We start from the raw sequence: 18,703 nt of genomic DNA, 5'->3' as shown, positions 1-18,703 counted from the left end.
TAATTACTAGGGGGACTTTGTGCCAGGATGCTCCTTTTATCTCTGCTGCCAGCATGGGTGGAGAAATATAGGGGTGCCAAGGAAGTCCCTGGGACACTAGCAGACAGGGTAGAAAAGGGAGGAGGAAGAGACCTCTGGAACAATTTGTGGTCAAGTTAGTTAAGACAAGAGTACTTGCCACGTTGCTATTCAGCATCCATGTTCCTGTTAGAAACAGTGATTATTGAACAGTTAGAAAAAGAAATTTGAGGAAGCATCTTCTGTTGAGATGGTTTCCACAATCACAAAGCAGTAACCTGTGTGCTTTAAAAACACTGCACTGACATCAGCTGTTGCCAAACAGATTTTTAAGGTCCTTTCCAACCCAAACCTGTGAGTCCTATGAGTCCGTAGGATCTCCATCATCCAGGTTACCCACAGCTCGGAGCAGCTGGGGCGGTGCTCGGGGGGATTTGGGGTTCACACCCTCCCTGAGCCACGGGCGGATCGCGGCAGCGGCCAGACAGCGCTGGGCTGCGCCGAGTTCCCTTGAGCCGGGGGCCGGCCGGGAGCGGGGCGGGCAGCGCGGGTGGGCACCGTACCCCAAACGCCCCGCTGCGCATCAGAGCCGACCCCGAGGCCTCCGGGCACCAGCCCGGCTCGGAGCGCCCGGCCCGTCCCGCCCGCAGCCCCGCGGGCGTCGCGTCCGCGCCCCGGGGTCCCGTTCCGCAGGGCAGAGGCCCCAGCATCCCGGGGCTGCCCGGCCCCCCACATGGGCGGGCGCCGCAGGGTTCGTCCCCCGGCTGCCGCCCCTCCCGTCGGGGCGGGGATGGGACACGTAGTTTTCCGGAAAGCCCGGGCCGTAGTTTCGTTTCTCCGAGCCCGGGTTTGTTTCGGGTTCTTGGGGCAGCTGCGGACGGGGCGATGGCGGCGTTGGAGTCGGAGCCGGGCCTGGCGGGGCTGGAGGAAGAGCTCACCTGCTCCATCTGCCTCTGCCTCTTCAGCAGCCCCGTGACGGTGCCCTGCGGGCACAACTTCTGCGCCTCCTGCCTGGAGCTCACCTGGGCCGGCCTCTCGGGAGGCTTCAGCTGCCCGCAGTGCCGGGCTACCTTCGCGGGCCGCCCGCAGCTGCAGAAGAACACGGTGCTGTGCCGGGTGGTGGAGCAGCTCCAGGGCCGCTCCGGGACCAAGGGCGAGGAAGAGGAGGAGAATGAGGATGGGGATGGGGAGGTGGGGGGGGTGCTGGGCGGGGGAGCCCCCCGTGTCCTGCGACAGCTGCCGGGAGGCGCCGGCCGTGCAGACCTGCCTGACCTGCACCGCGTCCTTCTGCGCCGAGCACCTGCGGCCGCACCGCGACAGCCCTGCCTTCCGCGACCACCAGCTCTGCCCGCCGCTGCGCGACCTGCAGCTGCGCAAGTGCCCCCAGCACAACAGGCTCTTCGAGTTCTTCTGCAGCAAGCACGGCGTCTGCATCTGCTCCCTCTGCCTGCTCGGGCACAAGCTGTGCCCCACCAGCCCCTTGGAGCAGGCAAAAGCCTCTGCCCAGGTGAGCAGCCGGGGCTGGGCGGGGTGGCCTGTGGCCCCCGTGGCTGGTGCCTTCCCAAGGGCACCCCGGAGCACTCCTTGGCTCCCTCGGTGCCGGGGGAGCCGCTCTGCAGTGCGGGGAGGAGGCCGGAACAAGACGTCGACTGTAAATCTCGTGTCTGGCATTGCTGAACTGTTATCTGCCCTCCAACATGTGCTCAGGCACGTCCCCGGAGCCATTCCTCGCGTTTTCCTCATCTCTCCAAGATGTTGCTCAAGAGCAGGGGTCTGGGAAGGCGCTGTCAGGGCGCTGGATTGACAGGGCTGGGTTGTCCTGGGCTGAGCTCGCCAGTGAGGCCTCCCACATTCTGTGGCGTCACCCAGAACTCTGAGCCTTCTCTGCTCCCTGCTAGGGCTTGTCACTGCCTGAGGGGCCGACATTCTGCTGCAGATGTTCTTAAGAAAAATTATAAAGGTTTCCTAGGGAGATCGCAAGTATGCAGATGAAAGACACGGAATAGAAAGGAAGGAAACCTGGCCTTTATATTTTCCAGCACAGCTGAAAATCAATGTGGATCAGTAAAGTATGCTGAAAAAGTTTAGGTGGTCAAACTCCCATCTGTTCAGTGGGTGTGTACACAGCTTAGCTGTAGAATTTAGCCCTGATTGAGCTTAGCAGAATCTTAAACTAAAGGAACAGGTAAATCACATCTGAGGAAGAACGTTCTCAAAAGGAGTGAGGTGAACATCAACTTTGGAAGTCTAGTCTGAGAGTTAATGTAACATTTATTCTTAGCATGGGAACTGCTGTACTGATGAAAGCACAGGGTCCTTTGAAGAGAGTGTCAGCTATGGCATCTTGCTCTTGGGAGAGGTGGGGAGGGTGTGGGTGCCACGAGCCACACGTGTGCAAGATGGTATTTTTACATCTCCTAAGGTTCAAGGGAAAGTATGTTTCAAGCTGAGAGTACTAAATGCTTACAAGAGTATTTAAAACTGAGAGCAGACATGACAACTGCCTCTCTGAAATACTTTCTGGTCTCTCCTGTTGCAGTCGTTGCTGAAGAAAAAACTTGTGGAGCTGCATAACCAGAGTGAAAGAACTGCCCGGGCAATGAGCACGGTGAAAACAAAACAGAACCAATCTTCTGTAAGTGGGGAACTGCTCAGAGTGCTCTCAGGTTGCCTGGCACCCGCTGGCCACTGCATGGTGTTGGTGATTGTACCCTTGTGACAAGGGCTGTAGTGCTGAGGCTGCATTGGCAGGAGAAGGTGTTAGTAGGAAGGAACAGAAAAGTGGAGTTTTGTCAGGGCCAGGCAGCTCTGTGGGAGGTGGGAATAAACCTGGCACTATGCAAGGTTTTATACCTTCACGTGAGGGTGACACTGAGAATGGGCTCCATTCCTTGTGAGTGAAGGAGTTTTCTTTCCAAACCACATAGACATCGACAGCTCTTCTCTTTTGCTTGTTTCAAGGAAGAAAAGCCCACATGTTCCTCAGAGGCTTTCATGCAGTAGCACTTAGAGTATTTTTTTACAAACTGTTATTTTCAAATCAGTGCCTATCTGCTCTTGTCTGCCCCAGGAGACAGCTTCAAGAAAGAAGGAATTGATCAGAAATGAGTTTTCAGAAGTTAAAGCTGTAATTGAAGAAAGAGAAAATGAGATCATGAAAGCAATTACAGAGGAAGAAAAGAGAGTTTGGAATAAGTTTGATTATATTTACAGTGTTCTGGGAAATAAGAAGAATGAAATTCAGTCTCTCAAAGATCAGATTGAGATGGCACTGACTGAAAGTGATGATGTTCTGTTTTTGAAGGTAATGTGTCATTTAAGTGTGAATCCAGTTCTTCATTCTAGAATGCAGAGTCCTGCTCTCCAGAGACTTCCAGTCAAATGGAAATGCAGTGGTGTACAAGAACCTGCTATCAAAGGATGTCCTGAAAAGTACACATATACCGGTGAAAGAATGCTGAAGGGGTGTCTAGTAACTGTCCCGGTTCAGCCACTGCCTCTGCCACAAGCAGAGGGTTCACTGGGCAGGAGTCACCTCTGTGAGGTGTGGCAGCTCTGTGCTGTGACCTGGTTACCAGTATTGGTTACCAGTGGGAATTAAGGTGTCCGAGCTGCTGCTGGAATTTTGCCATGAGCTGTGTCTGACTGTGGCCTTTGTTCCCTTGAATTTGAGATGAATGCACAAACTGCATCCCATTTAAAGTAAGTTGGTTGTATTTTTCTCTGTGTGCTACACAAGGTGGTCTCTCATTTGTCGTTTCAGAGAGCAGCAGCACTGCAACGAACATCAACAAAAGAGGCTTTTGTTCCTGTAGTTGAAATGGACCAAAATGTGATGCATTCCACTTACCAGTCTGCCATTACCCTCAAAGACATAGTGAAAAATTCAGTAATTCAGAGTCGGGAGAAAAAAGAAGAAGGTAGTGTATCACTGGGGAAACTGGCATTTTCTACTTTTGCTTTGAGATGAAATGAGGGATCTTTCCTCTCCAATCCAAATACAATTTTTTAAAAAAGTGCACCAAATACAGCTGGTTGATATAAATTGTGTCTTCCAATCTCTGCAGTACTCCATTTCCACACAAAAACATTAAAGTCTGGGCTAAATTGGGAGACAAAATGTGCCAGTGTTTCTTCACTGTTATCTGTACTTGGATAAGCTGATGAGTATCATGATATTACACCCTTCTGGCACAGCTCAGCCTTTCCTCCTTGGAGTAATTTATGGTGTAACTGTGTAGCAGGGTGGGATGTGGTTAGGATGTGGATTTGAGAGAGAGAGAGATTGGAAAGGCTTTAGAGTGGCAGGACTCCACTTACCCAGCTGTAAAGGTGCTGATTGTGTAAGTGTTGTGGAACAAAGCTCTACTTGCTAGGTTAAGCCAAATTATCTTTTGGACTGGGGCATGGATGTGCAGTTCCCATCTCAGCCAAATATCACTTCAGTTCTGTTCACATAACTGAAAAATAAGATGGAAAAATGTCCTCACTAATGCATGACTGTTCCTGGCCATACAAACTGTAATGTAAATTATCACCATTGCAGCCAAACCTGTGAAAATTAAGGCCCCTCCAGCAGCTCATCTAAACAAAGCCTCTGTTGGAAAAAAGCCTCATGGACCACGTAAGTACTACAGACCATCATCCTATCCTAACTATGATTTTACTGTTAAATAAGAGTTGAGGCAGTTACCCAAGAGCTGTTTGCTTTGGTGGTGATGCAGTGATGACCTGCAATGAGCACCTTGGCACAGGGAAGGGAGGGTGCTTTGGGGTATTTGGGGATGCATGCCTTGTGAGCCAGACAGGTGAATTGCACAGGTACACGGGTGCATCAGCCTGTAGTGGTGTCAGTGTGGGCTGTAAAGCAAAGCAGAGCTTCCCCACCCTCTTGTTGGTCCAGGCTTTTTTAATTTGTGCCAAACACCTTTTGGTTTGTTTGACAGATTTGTATGTATTGAGTTCTGCTTAGGATCTGTTCATGTTCTGTTTTTTTTTTCTTCCTCCCTCACAGACCAGACGCACAAGGAGAAAACCGTTCCTCAGGCTCAAACCACTTCACTGGGGGAGACAGATACCACCAGTAAGTGGGGATTTAAGGAGCCTTACTCAAACATTTTGCTGCCTCCAGTCTAGGGCTGGGTGATGGTCTTTGTGGCAGGTTATACCGGGCTTTTCAGTTCTGTTTTGTCCAGATACCAGAATTAATGGCACTGTAGCCTGTTAGGATGATCTTCTATGTTTTCTTTTTGAAGTAAATGTAAGTGTTAAGAAACAACTTCTGTTACTTTCAGGGAGCTCTTGACACATGGTCCAAATGCTGGTGTGGAGCAGTCAGGGGGTGTGCTGGGGAAGCAGGACTGGAATGGAGCTGCAGCTCCTGCTGCTGCACTGAAAGCTCTGTTGTAAAGAGGAAAGGAATAGTCAGTGTTCCTCATGGGAACAGGAGCATTCCACGTGCCTGAACACACTGCTCCTGGAGGGGAGATCAATCTCCTTCCAGGCTTATGGCCCTGTGAAATGGGAAGCAAATGGAAGGTTGTGCTTGATGTGCAGCTTTCCAGTGTGAGGGTATTTGTACATGGCTTCAGCCTGCTGGACTGTCAGCTCTTTCCTGCTGCAGTTTCAGAAGAGCCATGGTGATGGTATTACAGCTGACACAGTCTTACCAGTGGCTTTTGTCTCCCAGTAGAACTCACAGTTTACTTTTTTCTTTTCCTCCCTTCAGAAGAGAAAAAGAAGGCTGCTAAAGTTGGTGAGTCCAAACTTTCATCATGCATATTCTAATTTTCATTGACTGCTCTTAAAATGATAAGATGGTCTTCAGTGTTGGTGTATTGAACAAAAGTTCAGCTCTTACTGGCCACTGTGGGAGCAATCAAACACTGAGAGAGGTTGTCCAGGGAGTGGGATTTTCAAAACTTGACATGACAGTGAACAGCCTGAGGTAATACTGAAGTTAACCCTGCATGGAGCAGGAAGCGAAACCAGATCAGCTCCAGCCTGAATGTGTCTGATGGGGTTAAACATGGGAGGTCTCTTCCCAGTTGGCCAAACTCTCTGTTCTTCTGTTGACACAGCACCAACCACCACACCAACCGCCACACCAACCACTACAGCTGCTGCTGCTAAAGAGCTGATTGACAGTTTCCTGAAGAAACCCAGAGAGGAGCTCTTGCAGTGTAAGACACCCAACATTACACTCCTTAAAGATGAACCTTGCTCTTGTTGTACTGGTGCTATGTGTCCTCTGTAGTCACCTGACAAAAATACATCTGAGGGGGTTTTGTTAGCTTAATAGGTTGTTACAAATGAAGGAAATTTCTGGAGAAATAGGGGGACAGGAGGTTTCTAAGTGTTTTTTTTTTTTTTTTGCTGGATGAATCAAAGTAATCTTCAGCATCCGTGAATCTTTATGAAGATAAATAAAGTTTTTTTAGTAAGGATTTTGGTTTCCCAAAAAAGACAGCATTAGGGTAGCCTAGAAACACACTGTAATGCACTGGATTCTTTTTAAATGAAATGCAGGCTTTTATGTGAGCCCATGATGGCTTGTTATGATGCTATACAACATGGCATACCTTTTGCTGCCAGATCAGCCATTGCCTTCTTTTGGGGTATTTGGGTGATAAAGGGATCCTGTGAGGCTGCAGGAAGGAAGAAAACTCACCCTCCATTTGCCTGTTGTGTGACATAGAGCTGCAGTTGAACACAGCAGCTTGTACTGTGGCCCTAAGAGCTGGCTGCACTGAGGAGGAGAGCAGAGCTGGCAGATAAACATGGCAACAAGTGCTGAGGCAGGACAGGATAAACAAAAGTGCTTTGTTCTTCAGTACCTTCGAGTGACTCGTGTCATTGCAGATGCTGCCAACATCACCCTGGATTACAACACAGCTCACAACACTGTGGTTCTGGCTGAGAACTACACTAGGATGTCCATCTCAGACACCTTCCCAGGTCACAGGTACCACCCTCAGCGCTTCACTGATTACCGCCAGGTGCTGGGCTTCCAGTGCTTCAAGAGAGGCATCCACTACTGGGAGGTGGAGCTGCAGCAGAGCAGCTTCTGCGGCGTCGGCGTCTGCTACGGCAGCATGGAGCGCCAGGGCCCCGAGAGCCGCCTGGGCAGGAACAGCAAGTCCTGGTGCATTGAGTGGCTCAACTCCAAAATATCATCCTGGCACAACGACTTGGAAAAGTGCCTGCCCAACACAAAGGCTACCAAGATTGGGGTGCTGCTCCACTGTGAGGGGGGCTTTGTGATTTTCATGGCAGTGGGGGAGAAGAATAACCTTATCTATAAATTCAAAGCCCAGTTCACTGAAGCCTTGTACCCAGCCTTCTGGCTGTTTTCCAGTGATGCTGTTCTCTCTCTCTGCCACATGAAAGAGTAAGATCTTGTATCTCAGTTTAGTTCATTTACATCATGGATTATCTGTCTCAAAGATTGATTGTTTGATGCAGAAATTATCATCTCTTTTAAGCAGTTTAGGAAATCTGCCAGTTCTTTGGACTGAATTGCTAAAGCCTTTAGATAGTGATTTAGCAAAATGTTGGTGATGGTACAAACTACAATGGTTTGCAAAGGTCTTGATTGCCCTGAAATCAAAGTTATGGTGCAAATCCTTGTTAAGTGTCTTCAGTGGCGCCTGTGGCTTCTGTGGTTTCCTGTAAAGGAGCAACAGAATTAATGTGTTCATGGGTAACAATAACCCCTTTGAGAAAGAAACAGCAAGAATTCCTTGACAAATTCAGGCTTTGAGGGGGGGTCTCACTGTTGCCTTTTGGCCTGTGCACACTATTGTCTATACAGGTGTTCTCAGTGTAGGGCTCCACCAGATGCTACAGAAAGAGCTGTTGAAGTTCAGGTTCTTATGGCTGTAAGTTATAGAAGCCGCTATGACAAATCTCATCAGAAGGGAACTGCAGAGACTTCTAGAATTGATGGGAAATAAGTGGTATTAGAATCACCAGGAAACAAATGACATCAGCCCAGACTCTGGGAAACAGCAGAGAGTTGTCAGGAAGACATCCTTTAGAGCAGTGGTGTGCATCCTGTGATGAAGATTGTGGGATGAAGCATTCTGTGTCATCTTCTGACCCAGAACATTCTTCACATCTTCACACTGAAGGCTCTTCAGTGCTGGGTTTTTTTGTGTGTGCTGGGGAGTTCAGGGGGTGCATTCCTGCTCTCAGGTTCTTCTGTTCTAATGGTTTTCCTCTTTATGAGGTGGGATATTCTCTGCTGGTGTACCTTTTGTTGTTCGGGTGGTAGAAACTGGCTTTCTTGCACGTTGTTGGGACTTCAATTTGAGGAGTCTCAAGACAGAGTGCAAGTACTTGGAAAATGCTGGTTCCTCTCTTCATGAAGCCTGTGGATAGACAGGGTGAGTCTTTTGACATACAGAAAATTAGCACCAAGGAGAATATACATCCATTCTTCCTGGGATGGATTTTTAATTCTCCTGGTGTTCTTTGGGTTGTGGTATGTCTTCAGAAGTTCTCACCAGGTACAGAGAAATCTGTACTTCTTCCTTACAACTTTAAAACAATCTCTAGGCAATCAAGGTATTTGGATCTCATAGTTATAATGCCTGTACCTTGTTGGTGCCTCTGGACTTTTGTGCCAGCTTTTATTTCTTGTAGCCCATGGGAAGCTCACACGAGAGCCTTCCTGGACTTGGATTTATAAAACTGCCCTTACAGGACTTGGTGAAATAGAACACAAAGCCACTGCTCGCAGTTTGTCAGGGAATTGTTAGAAGGCTTAAAAGAACCTCTTTTGGTTCTTTTAAGCCTTCTAACCTCTACCACTAATGTGTAGTGTGACTACACTCCACATTAGCCAAAGTGCTTTGGAGAGAGGCTTTCAGGAATTCAGGCTTGGTGTCTATTTTTACTTGGTTTGTAAACTCTTAGTACTTTGTCAAGGATAGCACAAGTCTCATTTCTTCCAATTTTTTGGTCAGAATAAGATACGGAATAGATGGTGGATCTAAAAGTGCCATGGCTGTCTTTGGAGCAGTTTTACTCTCTGAAGGGTCTCCACTTCCCAAAGCACATTCAGCACTAAAACTCCCAGCCTGAGCAGAATGCTGCAAAAGGTGCACAGGGAGGCTGTGTCCTGCTGGGAACCAGCAATGGGTGACAAACTGGGTTCTCTGCCCTTCCAGTTTTTCAGCAGTGAAAGATAAGAGCAGTTCCCTCTGAGAAATCCTTTTGCTGCTTAGCTGTGCCACAGGGCTGCAGATGCACTCAGCAGGGAGGAGAACTCTGTCCCCTTGGTTGTGGACAAAAATGTGCTCCAGCAGTCTGTGCAGTGGAGAAAGTCCCCATCCTCTGTTCTTGCTTCTTTAAAGAGGTGTCAGTACTGGCCTCTGAGTCTATGGCCTTCTGTGGCCATAGTCTGGAGGGACACCCAAACAAAGTAAAGAGCAGCTTCTATTCTGCCTCGTTGGACAAAGTGGGATCTTGACGTGGGACACTGGTATAGGACCAAGTATGTGGAACACATGAAGTGTCCTGCATTACCAGGCAGAGAAACAAGCCGCCTACTGGGCCCCTGATCCTGTTTTGCTTTCTTTTGTGCTATGAATGATTAGAAGTCATAGAGTGAAGTTCTGTTAATTTGGAATTCACAGAATCACAGAATACTCTGAGTTGGAAGGGACTCACAAGGATCACTGAGTCCAGCTCTTGAGTAATTGATCCATATGGGGATGGAAATGGGGACCTTGGCATTACTAGGACAAATCTCTTTTGGTTAGCTTCAGGTATCTTGCATATTTTGGAACATTAGAGTGATATAACTTTTATAATTAATAATAAATATTAGTGTGTTTAGGAGAAATACTAGTTACTGCATGATAAATGATCATTTTAAAGCCTTTTCAACATAACTGAATTGGTTTTACTCGGGCAGTACCTGTAAGAGCTGCACTGGTTTTAAACAAGACATATATAGAAGCATATATTTTAATTGTAATTCTCTTTTTAGTATTACGAAGAAAGCAACTTAGTCTAGAAAAAGAGCTAATTCTGGTGTTAACACCATGAGAATGTGCATTGATTTGCATTTTAATATACAAATGAGAGTAAATAAAAAAACACTTGCTGAATGAAAAGAAATGAATGTTTATTCTTTTCTTCAATTAAAGACATCAGTAAAGCAGTGTATTTAGAAAAAGATATGCTTATGCAGTTAGAAACCTGTTGATTATATTGATATATGAGCCCTGTACTTCAGTTTGTATACAGTGTGTTATTGTTTGTGGCTGTGCCAGCCCCACACAGGCAGGGCCACCACCATGGATTTTGTGCCACCTGGTCCTGTGCCTGTGACCACTCCAGGGGCTGGCTGGTGACTGGTGATGGCTTGAATTCAATAAAAACTTACAGTAAAACTTAACTCTGAATGTTTTGTTCTCTGCTCAGGGTCAAAGCAGGGAGGGAGGCAGAAGTGAAGACACAACAAAGGCCAGCTCTTCTAGTGCATCACTTACTGGGCAAGGGGGAGCTGGGGAAGGGGCAGGCAGAGCTGTGGTGTTCTCTGGACTGGTCGTAACTGCCTCCTTCCCCTGAGCCACACACCCATTATCAGTAATGCTGACTCCTCACTGGGGATGAGATCATCCTTCCCAGGAAACAAAACTGGAGACCTTTTAGGGTAAGCACAACCATGGTTATCAGCTGGAGGAAGATGGACAATTAGAGACACAGTGTGGGATTGCTCTAAAAAGCCTTAGGTGATCTGCCAGCATCTGCCAGCCTAAGTTACACCTGGAAGCAGCAATAGGTGATGATTACTGATACCACCCAGTAAAATTGCAAGCTGCTGCCTCCTTATGTGGCCAGTGGAAAACAATTCAGCGAGGAGCTGCTCTGGTGCCTCAACAGATTTAAAAATCAGCCCAAACAAAGCATCCATGGAACAAGTTAAACATTTCCATCTAAAGTTCTTCAGGTGAGTTGGGCTGAGGAAGGTTTTGGGGAAGGAAATCTCAGAAGAGTTTGCAGACTCGCACAGTGCTGCTTGAGCAGTGTGACAGGTACTGCAAAAACCAAGGGGGGGGAAAATCCTCATCTTCACTACTTGTCCCATGCTGTTTCTGGGATTAGGAGGTCAATTAGGCCTGCCAGAGCTTTGCCTCAGTTTCCAAAGACAGACAAAGAGGTATTTTAAGCCTGTGTAAGCTTGACTGTGACTACAGCCAGAGGCCTGAGCAGGTACTGAGGCCCCAGGGAAGTCTGCATGATCATATTCATACAAGGTCTGTTTTCTTCCTTGCTTATGGCATTTCCTCTTGATTTAGCTCTGTGAATACTTTTTCACAGCAAAAAGAACAACTGACTTAGACTTCAAATCATACTCTCTGTGAATATATGTAAAAATGTTTATCAATACATTCTGTATTTTAGTAAAATTGTGTTGGTTAGTATTTAACAGACTCTATTTCTGTACCCAGTCCTCTGATTCCCTCCCAATTAAGTGGCTGCTACTTCTCAAATATCAATGTCAGTTAAAAACGTGGCACAGTGTGGCCATTGTATGACTTCTATTCAAAGCTCATGTCATTTAAACTTTCATTGGCAGCTATTTTGTCCCATAAAAAAGTTCAAGACAGCAATTTGTGAATCTTGCTCAGCCAAGTAGAACTGTGGAAAAGAGGAGTCATTCCAAAAGTCAATTAATTGTGGCCTGTCAGAGTTCTCATTCAGTTTTCTCCAGGCCCTGTCACGGGCTCACATCTGTCAGCCCCGTGTTGCCCAGGCTGCAATCAGATGCCATTACATGGGAAATAATGGGTTTATTCACACCATTTATTGGGTTCTGTGTGGTAGCCACATTTGTATATCATTTTACTGTGTAGCAATTTCATTTACATAAAACACAGGCAATTGTGTGAGTCTTGCTAAAGCACTAAGGGAGGGTGGGAGGAGCCACCAATCAAATAATAAAAGCTAATTAAAAAGAGGCAGATAATTTAGGTGAAAATACCATAGTGAGCAATTCTTGATCCTAAATTAGTTCAACAGAACTTTAAGGAGGTGACTTAGTTGCATTTTGTTTGTGCTTGTCTTAAACTCCTTAATGTTTTTCCAATGTCAGAAAAGAGCATGTACTTTTTACAGCATCTACATTCCATTTTAAAAATCAAGTAATTCTTGGTGAAGAAAGGGCTTTTTTTGCTTTAGAGGTAGTTTTTTCCTCACAGGTTAGAGAGAATTTTCACATTTGCTTTTAAAGGAAGAGAAATCAAGCAGAGACTGGGGAGGGGAGAAAAATATCTAGAGAAAAAACACATAACATTTACACAGAGCAAGAGATGTTAGAGAGACTTTTCTAGTACTGAGCATAGGCTGCTTTCTAACCTTCCCCAAAAGACTGTCTTTCCAAAATCCAGAGTTATTTTGTGAGGCAAAGAAAATATGATGAAAGAGAAATTAATGTGAGTTAAAAGTCAGTTCACAGGGCTCACAGAGCCATTATCTTCAGGAAATTCTCCAGGTCCGAGTTTGGGTGGAATTGTTAACTTTAGTCCTTGGTTTTAACTCTGCTCCAGATTCAGTATCCAAAGATCGGGCTGAAATTTTTCAACTCTCAGCAACAGTGTCTCTCATGTCAGTTGAGCTCAAACTCACAGGGGTTGGCTCCCCTTTCTCTGGCAGCCTGGTAAACCAACATGAAATCCTTAAACCGAGGGGCACAGCCCAGCCAGGCTTCCCCAAAGTGTTCATTCCCAGTGAAGAGGAAATCCCCCCCGCCCTTCTTCACCTTGCACTGAAGAAGGGTTTGGATGGGGCCTCGCCACTCCCCACTCCCTTCCTCCTGCTGGAAAATCCGGTTTTTCTGCCTGTAGACCTTCTGTACTCTGACATCAACCTGGGACATGTGGTTCTCCGAGTCGTGGGAGACACCTTGGATGGATCCTTTCACCACTGGATGTGAAGGAGAAAGGAGGTGGTTATGGAGCAGAAGGGGAACAGTGCAGGTACTACAAGCTCATGGAATGAAATAACTGAGAGCAGCTTTGCTGTGCAGTTTTTATACCTACCACCTGCACATGGACACATTTCTGAGCTTACATTGCACCCTTTGCACAGGGGATGCCCACGCAAGCTCTGCTACCTCCTTGGAATTGTGCTTTGTGAATACTCAAACCAGCTTCACCAGGGGAAAAAGCTTGATAATGCAAAGTAGTGGAGGATAAAAAAGCAAATGACAAAGGTCAGCTAAGGGATTAATTTTTTTTCAGTCTGTGTTCCAAGACAATGACTACCACAGATGCCTCCTGCCTGACTCCAAGGGACTCTGGAGCTTTTCCTTTCACAGCACTAACAGAGGCTGATCCAAGAAGAATCAGAATACTATTTGGCCAGAAAAAAAAAAAAAAAAAAAAGCTTGTTAAATGTTTTTCATTTAAACATTTAGTGGTTTTTTTTTTTCCTTCTCAAAAGACAATGTCATCCATCCACCAAAAGACACTTTGGGAGATAATGAACAACACTAAAACTCTTAAAGTGACTTTATTTGAAGCCTTATTTAAAAATCACTTTGCATACATGTACCTTCTTCTCTCAGAAGGATCCAAGCTGGAAGGAAAGCATAAGAAGCCATTGCCTCTGTTTGAAAGCACTCTTTGCATCCATCAAATGGAGAATGAAGCTTCCCATCTGACAGGTGTTTGCTGTCCTGAAGCCATCTTTATCATTGTCACTCCCCCCATTTTCCACAGCAATTATTCTTCTACTAAATAAATTAATTTCAACCCCACATCCATAGAAGGCTCAGAAACGTTCACTATTTGAGAAAGAGCTCTTCAGCAAGTGAGAGGTTACAAAACCACCCTCCTGCCACTAAACTCTTTCATTCTTGTACCAAAAACTCAACGACCCAAGATGCAGAAAAACCTTATCTAAGAAGTTTTCAAGAACTTCCTAATTTATTTAGATTTCCAAGGGAATCCATAATTTTGTGTAACAGATGTCTCTGCTCTCTGTCTCCCTGTTTGTGTGACCATTTTTAATCAGATGCAGTCGAGTCTATTGACAAGCTATAATGCACTTGTTCCTGGTCCTCCAGGTTGCTCCACTGCTGGGGGGCAGTGGCTGCAGACCCCCATGCTCAGGATAACCATAAAGCCTCCATTCACTGCCAGTGTCATTTACACTTTCATTAGCAGCTATTTTCTCTAATCAAAACAGCTGATGAGAGCGATTTGTTGAGGGCAGGGCAAGGAAGTCAGGCCATAAATAGAGTCAGTTCAAAGGGCTATTCCTTCTGGGCTGTTGCTGCTGCGAGTGTGAGTGCCCCCTTTGTGTGCCTGGGCCCCCACATCTGTCAGTCTCTGCTGGGGACAGCGCCAGCTTGGGAACCGCACCTTCCTCCAGGACAGAGAATGGGCTGCATGGCACCAGTTAGTTTAGGAGAAGAATAAAAATTACCAGCTGTGGAGCACTCTTAAGGAAGAGTGCATGCTCTGCACTGCTTTTGTATTTGCACCATGATGCTGGTGTCTGATTTTATCAGCTTTAAAGTATGGTGAGCCCTGGTGGGAAAGCATTGATTTGGTGAGGTTTTAAAATGTTGAATATGGAGTTTGTAGTTTTATTTCTTTATGTAGGTACATTTACAGCAATGGAATTGTGGCTACGTGGAGAAGCAACTCTACAGCTTTAGCTATTTGAGCTAATCAAAGAGGTACAAATGTGCATGTGGAAAAATGTGGCAATAAAATGAACAATTTACAATTGAAAGAAAAAATCTATTGCATTAGTAAGAAAAATGGAAAATTTTTTAAATGTATTATCAGATGACTATATCTTATTATTTCTTTTCTTATGGACTAATAACTGTGCTGTTCCCTCATAAGGGATGAAACCTAACCAGGATGTCACTGGAGGAAAGTTTAAATCACATGAAATCTTTAGCTAAGTTGCAAACAACTCACTGCCTCTAAAGTAAAAAACTGGGGAGTGTGTAAACTGAGGGGAGAGAGAAGGCAGATTCATAACTGGGATTAAAAAAAATACAGACAAAGGGAATAAAAATGAGGTTGAACAAGAATGTTCAATCTGAGTGTACATCTACACACATGTGACTCAGCTACACCTGCGAGCCCGCAGCACACCTGTGAGCATTACCCACAGTTCAGTTTTAGTTCATAACCTTTCTGCCTGCAGGAAATTAGGACCTTGGCAAGAAAGCTTCTCCCTTCTGGGTTTCACTTTGCAACCCCCCATTCAGATTCTTTTCCACAGTTTCTTTCCCAGATCAGAGAGCACAGTCATGCTATTATTTTAAGAAAAACAGCAAATAAATCCAAATAATCAATATAAATCAAAGGCAGAATGACTCCCCTTTAGTCAGCTTACCAAAATCACTGCTGCAAATGGCCATAAGGAGTTCCATGTTGTCACAAGGACGGCACATAGCTAGAAGAAACAGAGCAGTTACTTATAACACTCTAGTACATCCCATTGCAAAAGGACTGGTGAATTCAGGGGGGAAATGGGGCAGAACTACCAGCCTGAAGAGCATTGTGATCAGATGCAAAGCAAAATTCTTGTAATGCAAATACACCACAGCAAAGAAATAAGCACAGATAATGTTCTTAGTGAGGGCACTGCCGGGCAGAAGGGCCTCCTTCACAATGCCAAAACAGCCTCTGTCACCAGGGATGCACCAGCTCAATGGGCATCAGCTGCCACCTTAGATCTGCCCCAGAAGTGGAGCCCCTGTTCTTACCTTCAACCAGGGCCATCTTTTTGAAGTCGGGGCCGGCCGTGCTCAGGTTGCTCAGCAGCTCGTACTGGAAGCTGGCGGTGCGGCGGCTGATGTCCCTCTGTGGGCTGGCCTGCAGGAACAGGGCCACTCGTTGTGGGGTGTAGGCACTGAAGCAGGACACGTGGCGGGGCCGAGCCCCCTCTGCCTCGCTTACCACCAGGTGCAGCTGCCCAGCACGTTCCACGTAGATGCTGGCGCCCTGGAAGTCGCTGGCGGGTTTGATGCAGACCGTGGTGTGCCGGGCACTGGCCACGTTGGGCTCCAGGACCACGCGCAGGGCTCGTGCTGGGTACAGCCACTCCAGGGAGCCCTCGGTGCAGCGCAGGTGGACCTGCTCCACGGCACGGGAGAGGGGCTCCCAGCTCAAACCACTGCCAGGAAACAGCATGCGCCTGTCAGTAATGGGGGAGAAGAGAAGAGGAAGAGAAGGATGGAGAAGAGAAGGATAGAGAAGAGAAGAGAAGAGAAGAGAAGAGAAGAGAAGAGAAGAGAAGAGAAGAGAAGAGAAGAGAAGAGAAGAGAAGAGAAGAGAAGAGAAGGAGAAGAGAAGGAGAAGAGCCACTGCACCACGCACCATCGGGACATACAGATCTTATTCCTAACTCTCCTAATGACCCTTAAATTGGCTTCCTCCGGCTGGACTGGGTTCCTTCCCTCCCACCCCTCGAATCTGAACTGCAGCACCACGCAGGAGCCACAGAGGACAGGGAATGCTTGGGTGCACGGGAAGGAGCCCTTTCACCAAATGCATGCTTGAATGTCTGCAGCACCCAGAGAAATGTCAGAGGGCGACTTCTCACTGCTAAACAGCTCAAAACTTTTCCTTGTGGTACGACTGACCACTGCTTAGCTGTCCAGAAAATCCCACCTGCGAGGGTGCGGACGGGGGTGAGAGCCACTGACTCACAGCAGGAGCAATGTTATGCCTGAAAAATTTGGTTTAAAGATCTACTTTCTAAAATTATTTTTAATACTTCCAATATAAACTCATCAAGAAAATGTTTTTGATTAAAAGGGTGGTGCTGGCCCTGCTCCCGAGCTCTCGCTCAAGCCTCTGCAACTCCACTGCTTTCAGAACAGTTGCTTTTGCTGAGGTCACTTATGAAAGTCAAATCCGTGCCAGCATAATTAGTTAAAAGAAAAGTAAAAAGGCAACAAAAGACAGTGGGAAAGGATGTAATATTTAAGAATACTGAGAACATTCGTGGCCCATTTCCTTGCCGGTGACTGAAGTAAACCCAGCAGCACGGGGCACAGCACTTTGCGCCGCGGGACGCGGCCGCCCCCTCCCCGCGATCCCCGGTTCCGGTTCCCGGTTCCCGCAGCCCCCGGGCCCGGCCGTGCGCACCCACCTGCCCCTCCAGCTGCAGCGGTCGGCGCTGCCCGGGCGGGAGCCCCCAGCCAGCAGCAGCGGCAGCAGCAGGGCCAGCAGCCCGGGCGAGCCCCGCACCGTGGCCATGGGCCGGCGGCTCGGCCGGGCGCGGGCCGGGCTTTAAGGGCGGCGGGAGGGAAAGGGGTGGGCTGGGGGTCCGGGGGCGGCGGCCGCGCCTGGCACCGACCCCTTCCCCCTTCCCCCTTCTCCCTTCCCCCGCCCCGCCAGCGCCGCGGGGAGAGCCCCCCAGCACTGGGGACAGCAGGGACACCCCGCCGTCACCCTTCCCTCTTCGCACCGCTGTCCCATCGCCCCCTTTTGACTCTGAAATATTTAGAAGTGATTAATAATAGCTTCTCATCGCGGTGTAGGAACAAACAAAAATCGTGTCAACATAATCAAAGCGAATTTTGAATGAATGATGGAAATTCAATAGTTTTAACTTCTGCTTTCATTATTATCTTTCAGGGGTCCGTGCACAAGAAAGCTCCGGGGCCCACGATTATCATGCTAAAAGTCGGGCTGTGCCTGCCAATAATTAGATTTCTATATGCATTGCCCTTTCCATATTTTCAATGAACGACATGGGGAGATGCTCTTTTGCAGGTCTGGGAGAGCGAGGCTCTTTTCTGCAGCTCTTAAGCGTGGAATCGGGATTTCGCGGCCGAGCGGGGACAATGGCCCTCGGCATGGCTGGGTGGCACATCCCAGGATCCGCAGGGCATTGTTCCGCTCTCAGCGCCGCAGCGCCGGCGGACACCGGGACCCTCTGGCCATCTGTTACCTTGCGGTTACCAGCGTGTTCTCACATTGCCCACAGATGCACAGGCAGAATCTGCCTGCTGCCCTTCTGCATGGAGGGATTTTCCCGAAGAGGAAAATAAATTTGTTAAAGGAGATACCCTGAAATCAGAGCTTTAGTCCTCAAGTGTCTGATACCAGACTCCTTGAATCCTATTTCGACCGACTTTACCGTTCATTCACAAAAACTTTGTATTTTTACTGTTATTATCAAAAAAAGAAACACAATCTCAGCCTTGACTTGCACTTTGCTAATGTCCTGTGTTCTTCCCCACACATACCTGCGCTGTAACTCCTTGCACAACTTTTGGCTAAAGCTTGGCTCAAGTGGATGCTCTGCATGGCTCACTCCAGCAATTCTAAAAACATTTAAAGATGCATTAAACTTTGATGGTTATCAGCATTAGTGCCAGTGATCCTGAAAGCTCTGTGAAACTATTGTCTTAGCCATCTAAGAAAAAAACTGCTAAATATCTAAGCTCTGACCCCATCCTGAATGGAAAGCGACACACAAATAGTCTTTAAAAGGTTTGATTGTGGCATAATACAGGAACTGAGAGGCCAGAGCCCTTCTCTCTTTTGTGCAAATGAGACCAGGGAACAGAGGAGAGGACTTGGGGAGGGAACTGACACTATGATAAAGTGGCCCCATAGGAGGATTTATTCACTTCCAAAGGCCCCAACGAACCCATCTGCTGCCATCAGGGGAAAGCATTGAGCCACTT

General features: G+C 47.2%; 2 protein-coding genes across 5 annotated transcripts; one reads left to right on the top strand and one right to left on the bottom strand.

Moving 5' to 3' along the window:
- Positions 1-788: 788 nt before the first annotated feature.
- Positions 789-10,426, top strand: TRIM25 (tripartite motif containing 25). The gene is given in 10 exon segments (XM_038156981.1): positions 789-1,224; positions 1,226-1,525; positions 2,558-2,653; positions 3,089-3,322; positions 3,782-3,938; positions 4,565-4,642; positions 5,033-5,101; positions 5,747-5,773; positions 6,099-6,200; positions 6,880-10,426. Coding segments are annotated over 10 exon segments (1,917 nt in total). The 5' UTR covers positions 789-903; the 3' UTR covers positions 7,413-10,426.
- A 153-nt stretch (positions 10,427-10,579) lies between these two features.
- LOC119709341 (meteorin-like protein) lies at positions 10,580-17,348 on the bottom strand. Of its 4 annotated transcripts, none has more exons than XM_038156987.1 (4): positions 17,158-17,348; positions 15,767-16,176; positions 15,394-15,453; positions 10,580-12,957 (listed from the first exon to the last, which is right to left on the bottom strand). In XM_038156987.1, exons 1-4 carry the CDS (start codon positions 17,262-17,264, stop codon positions 12,641-12,643), a joined length of 894 nt encoding a protein of 297 aa, XP_038012915.1. In that variant the 5' UTR covers positions 17,265-17,348; the 3' UTR covers positions 10,580-12,640. The 4 variants fall into 4 exon arrangements, with proteins under 4 accessions (XP_038012915.1, XP_038012916.1, XP_038012914.1 ...); XM_038156988.1 differs by having other exon boundaries at positions 10,580-12,688; positions 12,794-12,957; positions 15,767-17,294; XM_038156986.1 differs by having other exon boundaries at positions 15,767-15,875; positions 15,960-17,294.
- Positions 17,349-18,703: the final 1,355 nt, after the last annotated feature.

The sequence above is a fragment of the Motacilla alba genome, chromosome 18 (assembly GCF_015832195.1).
Source record: "Motacilla alba alba isolate MOTALB_02 chromosome 18, Motacilla_alba_V1.0_pri, whole genome shotgun sequence".
NCBI lineage: Eukaryota > Metazoa > Chordata > Aves > Passeriformes > Motacillidae > Motacilla > Motacilla alba.
The sequence above is the reverse complement of the archived record's forward strand: the minus strand, read 5'-3'. Positions and strand labels throughout refer to the sequence as shown.

What these genes read in the sequence shown, in the direction of transcription:
- LOC119709341 (XM_038156984.1), bottom strand. Translation starts at nt 16,382, where the DNA reads ATGGTGCGTGGTGCAGTGGCTCTTCTCCTTCTCTTCTCCTTCTCTTCT. An exon ending in AAAGATGGCCCTGGTTGAAG is followed by an intron (nt 15,454 to 15,766) that starts GTAAGAACAGGG and finishes TGTTTCTTCTAG; the next exon opens with CTATGTGCCGTCCTTGTGAC. An exon ending in CATTTGCAGCAGTGATTTTG is followed by an intron (nt 12,958 to 15,393) that starts GTAAGCTGACTA and finishes CTTCACATCCAG; the next exon opens with TGGTGAAAGGATCCATCCAA.